The following is a 9254-nucleotide window of genomic DNA, read 5'->3' as shown; positions in this document are numbered from 1 at the left end:
CTGGAGTTCCCCAAGGCAGTGTTCTGGGCCCTGTACTTTTTCTGGTCTTCATCAATGATCTCTCCGACTCTCTGGAAAATCCTCTCTATCTCTTTGCTGATGACTCCACTCTCTGTCGCTCCATACCTCATCCCTCAGATCGGCAGTCTGCAGCCTCCTCACTCTCTGCAGACCTGGACAAAATCACAGACTGGTCAAACAAGTGGAACATGTCTATCAATCCTGACAAATCTCACACTCTCACTATATCTCTCCGAAAAGACCGACTGGACAACCCTCCCATCTACTTTCTCAAAAATCCTCTCCAAGAAGTTCTGTCACTCAAGCTTTTGGGTCTCACTATCTGCCATGATCTTTCCTGGGAAAACCACATTTCCAATCTGGCCTCCAAAGCCAGTCGCCGACTGGGCATCCTCTGCAGTGTGAAGTCATTCCTTGGCACACACACCTGACCTCCTCACCACTTACAAGGCTTTCATCCGCAGCTCAATGGAATACTGCTCTCCCCTCTGGGCTGGTGCTCCTGCCTCACACCTCGCTCGGCTTCATGCTGTTGAAACCAAAACTTTCAGGATCATTGGAATCTCCCGCGATGAAGCTGATTGTGAGGGCCTTTCACTCACTCACCGCAGGCAGGTTGGTGGTCTTTGTCTTCTTCCGACTCCTCTCCGGCCTAGTTCCCCCAGCCCTCTCTGTGCTCTGTCCCCCAAATATTCCTACAGGTCGCACAAGATCTGCCAGCAACCCTCTTATGGTTAACCTGCCAAAATCTAGGCTCTCTGCTCACCTTCACTCTTTCATTCCCCTTTTTTCCCACCTCTGGAACAAACTCCCTCACTCTCTTCAATCCCACTCCTCCCTCCATGTCTTTAAAACAACTGGTCACCACCATCTCTTATCCCTCAACCAAAACTTTAATCTTTTCTACCCCCATTAATTCGCTCCAGATCCACTTTTTTGAAATACGGACTTCTTTCCTGGAAGTCATAGCAGTGTCCATGTGTTTTATACTTCTCCAACCCCCCCCCCCCCACCCCTTCCCATGCCTCCTCCCCCAAGCCCTCTCCCTCCCACAGATCTCCCGATGTCACTGTTCTCTACTGTTGTACTTGTGTGCTTCCCTCTCTCTCCCCATCTTTTCTCCCGCTCCGTTTATTATATGTTTTATGTACGTTCTTTTTTTTTGATTAATGTTAGCTGTTACACGAGCCTCGATGTTGTATATAAAAAATTTTTTTTTTAAAGGAGCCAAAAGACCCAAAGGTTCCTGAGGTCCCAAAAGACCCAAAGGATCCTGAGGTCCCAAAAGACCCAAAATACCCAGAGGGTGCAAAAGACTTCGAGACCCAAAAGATCACCTGAGTCTGGCAGGCAGATAAGCTACAAGGCGGTGAAGACCAATGAAAATTTGGTGCAATGGACCAACGGCCCACTGGTATCTCAACACGAATCCGGATCCTTGAATTTTTTAAGCCTGCGAGAAGGTAGGATGGCAGTTTATGGCTCAGCCGAAATTAGACCCAGGCTAGATGGCTCAAAAGCATCTGTGTGTGTCGGGGGCAGGGCATGGGGGGCCATGGGGGGCACCACGTGACCCAGGGCACCTGATAAATATATATTTAATTGTGTCTTCCTTTTACTTGCTTCAAAAAAGCTAGATTCAATTGCAAAACATGTTGTCCATGGCTCGGTCAGATCTAGCCTGGAGAGACGTTTTTTCAGCATCTTCTAAAGGAAGAAAGTTATGGGAATAGTTGTAAGTTAACCTCGAACAGGGGATGATGTAAGATGTATCCTTTGATTTGTTCCTTTGATTTGTATGTGTTTTACTGCCAAAAGTAAATACCATTGAACTTTATTATGGGAATGCATCCCTGGTCCTTGAAAGCCCAGGTTATTGGGAGGAATAGCCTGAGAACTATGGTATTTTCACACATCTGTGCCTTTAAACTTAATCTCTCTTGTCTGAGGTCACACTGCAGCGCAGCGTTTTTTCTGTTATTACATGTATATATAACAAATTGTATTTTGCTGAGTTTTTAGTGCGGCTTGAACTTGCATGGTCTGGTGTGGCAAGGCCTTGCGATTTCAAGACGTGCTCCACAATATTGTGTTTGCTCGATTTTGCATTAAACCTCACTTGCTGCTTCGAAGGTGCCTCTTCTTGAGTTCCAAAGGGGGGGACAACCCATCATGTGTACCGCTCGTCCATATTGAATGACCCATAAATGTAATACAATGTGACAGAGTACAGGTGCAGCCTTGATCCGGTTCCTCTATTACTTCCTCTTCAACATCTGCAATTATTCCCACTTTGTTGTCGAGTCGACTAAGGGAAGTTTTTTGTCCTGAGTTTTTTTCACGAACGGGCTGGCCAGGCCTGACGTTCGACTGAAAGTTATTTGAAAATTATTCATGGTGTGGAAGATGTATAACATCTTTTAAGTATGCCAGTAGACTGACCCCCACTTTATCGTCCATTCGAGGGACGTGTACTTTGTAATAAAAATCCCTAATTGCAAAGCACCAATCCGACATGTCATAGACGGGTCCATAGTCACACCCAGACTCGACAGCCAAAGGTGACGCGACATCTGCACCATCCAATCCAACCTGTTTCTGATGTGGAGCAGGAATATGCAAAGAAGTCATGTGACCAAAATTATACATGACGAGCACGTAGATTTCCATTCATACTCTTCAGTATGGAACTGCAATATGCACATTATCCTTTGTTGATTTGCATTTCCTTTAAAACAGAGAATTTGGAGGCAAGAAGTCAGACAATGTACGAGCCTACCATTTTTGAAAGATCTCGTGTTTCATCGCCTCGTTCCTATTCGGACCCTTCGCCTCGTCTTCTTATTCATCCTCATTTACATCACCTCGCCAGTCACCCTTACATCAGTGAAATTCGATGCGTCATTCTTTACCTGGACATCAAGATCCTAAGAGCTGAGGAAACTTCTTATCTTCCCCAATCCAAAACCTTGATCTTTTTTACCCCCGCTAATTTCACCCCAAATCCACTTTTTTGAGGTGCCGACTTCTTTTCTGGAAGTCCTTGGTGTCCTTGCGTTTTATACCTATCCTGCCTCCCCCCAGGCCCTCTCCCTCCCACACATCTCCCCATGTCCCTGCTCTCAAATGTTGTGTTTGTGTGCTTCCTCCCCTTCTCTCCCCATCTTGTCGACCGCTCCCCTTTTTATATACTTTGTTTGTTTGTTTGTTTGATTTGTTTGATAAATGTTAACTCTTTCACGAGCCTCGACTCTGTATACAAAAAAACCCCAAAAAAACGAGCCTATGGAACTCAACGCCTTTATGGCTGCACCAATCACTTCATTTGATGTTACAATTTATGACGTCACAAACAGCATATGGAATGAAAACATCTCTTGGGCTAACTACATGTAAAATAAAACAATAATTTATTTTTCAACTGAAATCACATCTTCAAGTAACTGAATATTACATTTGTTTCTGTATCAATGTGATAAATATATATACTGTGGATAAAGAGAATCAGGTCATTCCGACACAAAACAAACATTCCACTTGTTTTTTGGTCACATATTCAAACAATATAAACATTTGTTGTTTTTGGATCTGCTTTCCACACTTAGGCCTAATCACAAACTTGTACCGATATAACGGACAAAAACAATTACATATTTCAAAGAATTATAGGTACCTCCACCACCGAAGGTGGACAGGTGTTGGGTTTTCACCCTGTTTGTCTGCATGTGAGCAGGATATCTCAAAAATATATTAGCAGATTCAGACGAAATTTGATGGACAGGTTGGGTGTGTGACAAGGATCAAATGATTAGATGTTGGTGAAGATTCAAATCCGGCCTAACAGTGGCATATAAAACGTAAACTGTTCAGCATAGTGGTGGTAGGTATGCTCTCTACCGAATGCTGTTCGAGCTCCACCAATTGATACAAATTCTGCGTGACATAAGCCTCTGTACTTTTTGCTCATATAACCATGCCTTGCGTGTCTAGAACCAGACCTAGGCCTCCCTCATGAAATGCAGAGCATCCTCCCAGCTGTCCAGTCATATCTTGGCGGTCTTCACTCATCTCATGGAGATGTATATTTGATTTATTTGAAACCCTGCTTGGGTTATCGTCTGGATAAGTGTAAACCTGAGAGCCTGGCCAGCCCAAACGCTTGTCACGACGCTTTGGAGAATTCAAAATGGATTCACTATTTCTCAGGAGCACAAACATAACCTCAATGTCCAACATGCTTCTCGGCCATGAAGGCAGCGGAATAAAGTGCATATATATCCAAAATAAAATAAAACTAAAAACACAAAGCTAAAACAGCAGGTTTTGAATAATTACAATTTGCCTCAAAATTTCTGTATTTCAGAGGCACCCCCAGATTGCACGTCGTCCGTTGGATTCAGCCTTCAGTAAAGTGATTGCTGAACATGTAAAGGCCTCTTCGAGTACATATATGTTGCCTCATTTGAATCAGCAGTTCTCATACTCTGTGCTGTCGATGAAGGTTTCATTGTTTGATGGGTTGAGCTTCGATTTCGATGGAGAGATCGGTGGCAAGGATTTGGGCCTGTTGCGGAAACATGTGGATTCATGTTTTAGGACAAATCGGACACCGTAATAGTCTGATTGCGTTATGTCATGCATTACAAAATTTCATAACGCATTAACTGAAGCGTATTCGTTTAAAATTGCACTTCTCGTTACATTTAGTTGTTGTTCAGTGAGTGTGTGCACAATATAAATGTGTGAACAGTCCAAAAGCAGAACCATTAACTAATTTACTTCATCTTACCCAGCCCCCTTGTTGTCGAATCCAAGGTCCAAAGGTGTCTGTGAGATACTGAGAACCATGGGCTATGACATTATACACGGCGCTGCCTCCGAGTCCAGCGAGCTTTTTTGTCAGTTCCATGGTCAGAGCAATTTTGCTGAGCTCAGGCTTTATGAAACAAGCATTGTTTGGCGAGACAATGGAGGACGACAAAGGTGGGACATTGGCGACGACAATATCAGCAAGATTCTGGAAGTTTCTATATGAGAGGCTGCCCAGGACCTTCAATATGGAATCAGACGTTATCTGCACCACGTGGGAGAACATGGCATTATTCAATTAACACTGAATGAGTAAATAAATAACAAGGTACATTACATCATTTCTTTCTGAACAATACCCAAACCTCGAGTTGCGTTTCAAGGGTCGAATTTCAAAAGCTGTCTTGAGTTAATTTTTAATTCAGGAAGCCAAACTGACAACGACATCATTGCTTCGCAGGTTCGCTCGCACACCAATCTTTTTCTTTTTTCATTGTACTAGTATACCCACTCTCTATGGGAGTGGCAGGAAAAGTCATTATCCTCTGGTGTATATAGATTGCAGTAGATCTAGACATGGGTGCATTAGTCTGTGGGAGACTCAATTACGTTGGCGTTCCTTACAGGTTCGTGCTAAACAGCAGTAGTGACTGTTTATGCTTTAGGTAAAAAAGTAATCATATGTGTTTGCGCTTTATTTTATTTTATTTTACTTCTGGTAGGGGCGCCCCACAAAACGCCACAATAAGATATTTATTCACGTTAACACGGCGTTTTGTCCACACAGTAAAAAAAAAAACAAACGCTTAGAGAGAGGGGATGTTATAGAGTGAATATTGTTTTGTAATAACATTAATATTACAAGCCTATAGGACCCGTCGCTTCGATGATGGGAACACCAATCTTCGCGTATTTGAAAAAAAAAAAGTTTGTACTTGTTCGAGTTAAAAAAGACATGAAATGAAAGAAATGGGTAAAAATAAGATTAGGACGTGTATAAGGAGATGTTAAAGGACTTTCATTACAGCCTTTTTACCTCCGCCACCAAAGGTGGATGGAGGTTATTAGATCCTGAATTGCAATATTTACTTCCCGAGAGTGGTTTCATTGAAATCCAATCTCAAGTAAACAAAGAAGGATTTCTGGGAGATCCTGCTCTCCGTGCAGGGATAACCATTGTCAGGTGTTGGCATTTGCAGTTGACGCGTGTACAAGTACCCATAAAAAAAAAAAAATTTTTTTTTTTTTCGATCACAAACATTCCCGGGAGTTACCCGAATCCACCGTACTTGGATTTATTGAAATCCGTTTATCGGTTCTCAAGTTATAACACGACAAACAGACAGACAGACATGGCTCCTTTTATAATATGAATGCTATTATCACAAGTGTTGTGATTACCTTTGTTTTCGAGAAGACTTGGAAAATGCCACAATTAGCTATCTTAACATGGATATAGACCTCAACACGGATTTCGCCCAAGGCAGAAAATACCCTTGGGGAGGGCAAATGAAGTCGCTACAACCTCCATCATGTGACCCCTACTCCTGTCAAATTTAGTTGGGATTGAATAAGTAACGACCGAATGTTTTGCGGTCAGACAGACACCAAATTGCACATTTTAGTATGATTAACTTTAATCCTCCTTTCAAAGGAAATGTCATTTGTCGTCTTCTTTAATGGGCCAAATTATTCCCAACTTGTATAATCAGCATGGAGGAATGTTTTTTTTTTTTCACATCTTTTTAGAACCGACTGGCAAGGCCCTATGAATGACTGGCAGGAATGGATATTTTAGCCAGGTTTCCAGCGATAACTCACCTACTCTTCCAGAAATCCACCTTAACATCCACCGACGCCACCAATAATGGTCAACGGGTCCTCCGGCTTAACGTCCTTCTGAAGGACTGGACGGCACGCAAATGTGAAACACCAGGATGGTCGTTTATAGCTGGGGCGAGATTAGGACCCTGGCTAGGCAGCGAGAGAGGAGTGTACGCACCTCTCGGCTATCCTGCTAGCCCTCACAGGTAGGTAGCACGATTTTACTTGGAAATAGAGGTCGAACTGGATCACTTCTCACATTATATATTTTTTCTGCTTGTAAGTGCCCTTTATTTATTACTTTTCTCACCACTGCATTGCAAAAGACATTTTCAGCTATTGTGCATTGTGCACAAAACAATGGAAATGAATGTCCTTCTGGTGCTTTGTTTGATCTCAAATGCGTGCTCAAAGTTATTTATTTTATTTAATATTATTACGAGGATTTTAAGTACATCAGGTAATACTCACTTTCTCATTTATTTCGTCTCCTTGTTCCGCCAGAAGCTCCACAATATGACGGATGAGAACTCTTTGTTTTTCTGCAAAAAGGACGGAGAATGACATGGATGTTAAAACAAATCAACCGGACGTGCTCACCCTTGGGCTTCTATTGCCCGGGTGTTCCATACCTGTTATGAACGAATGAGTCGCACTCACCCGAATCACTCTCAGCAGGTCCGTCCGGGCTTGTGCGGATGTTCGACGCACTTCTGATTGGACTAATGGTGGGCAGGTGTTGTGTCAGGTGTCCAGCGAGCTCGTGCAGTTGCTCAGCAGCTTTCTGGCACACCTCATCGCTGTGATCTTCCCCATCTACCTTATCTGCAAAGGTCAATGTGGAAACACGTCAATCAGACCTCATGAGTGATGACGTCATATTTGTAAAATTGAATGAAATATGATGATTGTATTTATTCTTCCTCGACCATCAAAAAACATACATTACATACTTGCACTCACACGTGGTTTACCTGAGGATCTGTAGCTTCCTGAACACCTGTCGCTCTTCCTTGTGGATCCTTTCTTTTTAATGGAGAAAGCCCTCTTGAAGCTCTTTCTCCAAGACTGATCCTTCGTGTTGCATCTCTGGGAGTTTTGGTGACAGAGTGAAGAAACTTCGTCGTTCGTCTCACCTTCCCTCTTCTTCGTTCTCTTTTGAGACTTTGTGAAGCTCTTCCTGAAAAAGCGAGACACGCGAGAAGACAAAGGCTTTTGTTGTTTCTCGGCCTCCATCTTGACTCTTTGCTGAAGCGCGGCCGTCTCGCTCCTGGTACGTGTGACCGTTACATCTTCAGGACGTCGCGATGACGTAGGCGTGTCATTCATGCTAAGACTGCGACGAACGTACACCTGCAGGACACGATCCGTGTCGATGGGCCTCGTGTACGACGCCATCGTGGCGGCCAAGACAACTCACGAACCCTTCCTCGCCGTTCCCTTTTAAAGACGCCCATCGCACACCTGTGGGCGTTACGACCTTGGCATGATAATTTCCATATATGAATTTGCTACCTTGTGACGTCATTTCCAAGCACATCGGGCCCCTCCTCTCATTTTCAATTGCGCGTGACATTATTGGGTATTTCCGCTGCATGCAGGCAGGTAAACAGGTGAGGTCATCATTAGCGATTGTTAATCCACCACGTTGTCCTGCACAATGGGGATTTGAATGGATTATTTATTGAGCAAAGGCTATTACACGTTTTTGAAAGCATGCATTGATTTCACTTGTTTCATTGCAGAGAAATAGACACGTCCAGTTCGTGTTAGCACCTTAAAGCACGTCGACCAATCATAGTGGACCTGATAGAGCAACCTAAAGCATGTCGGCCGTTCATAGTGGGCCTTATAGAGCACCCTAAAGCACGTCGACCATTCACAGTGGACCTTATAGAACACTCTAAAGCACGTCCACCATCCATAGTGGACCTTAGAACAACCTAAAGCATGTCGACCATTCATAGTGGACCTTATAGAGCACCCTAAAGCATGTCGGCCATTCATAGTGGACCTTATATAACAACCTAAAGCATGCCGACCATTCATAGTGGACTTTATAGAGCAACCTAAAGCACGTCTACCATTAACAGTGGACCTTATAGAGCACCCTAAAGCACGTCCACCATCCATAGTGGACCTTAGAACAACCTAAAGCATGTCGACCATTCATAGTGGACCTTATAGAGCACCCGAAAGCACGTCGACTATTCACAGTGGACCTTATAGAGCACCCTAAATCACGTCGACCATCCATAGTGGACCTTAGAACAACCTAAAGCATGTTGACCGTTCGTAGTGGACCTTATAGAGCACCCTAAATCACGTCGACCATCCATAGTGGACCTTAGAACAACCTAAAGCATGCCGACCATTCATAGTGGACCTTATCGAGCAACCTAAAGCATGTCGGCCATTCATAGTGGACCTTATATAACAACCTAAAGCATGCCGACCATTCATAGTGGACCTTATAGAGCAACCTAAAGCACGTCTACCATTAACAGTGGATCTTATAGAGCACCCTAAAGCACGTCCACCATCCATAGTGGACCTTAGAACAACCTAAAGCATGTCGACCATTCATAGTAGACCTTATA

General features: G+C 43.5%; 1 protein-coding gene across 1 annotated transcript; it reads right to left on the bottom strand.

Annotated features, from left to right (window-relative positions):
- Positions 1-3305: 3305 nt before the first annotated feature.
- LOC137423250 (uncharacterized) lies at positions 3306-8129 on the bottom strand. Its single transcript, XM_068110177.2, has 5 exons — positions 7629-8129; positions 7315-7479; positions 7126-7196; positions 4811-5095; positions 3306-4585 (listed from the first exon to the last, which is right to left on the bottom strand). Exons 1-5 carry the CDS (start codon positions 8050-8052, stop codon positions 4526-4528), a joined length of 1005 nt encoding a protein of 334 aa, XP_067966278.1. The 5' UTR covers positions 8053-8129; the 3' UTR covers positions 3306-4525.
- Positions 8130-9254: the final 1125 nt, after the last annotated feature.

This window comes from Myxine glutinosa, chromosome 3 (assembly GCF_964187855.1).
Source record: "Myxine glutinosa chromosome 3, kmMyxGlut1.1, whole genome shotgun sequence".
Lineage (NCBI taxonomy): Eukaryota > Metazoa > Chordata > Myxini > Myxiniformes > Myxinidae > Myxine > Myxine glutinosa.
Note: the sequence above shows the minus strand (reverse complement) of the source record. Positions and strands in the feature narration are given on the sequence as shown.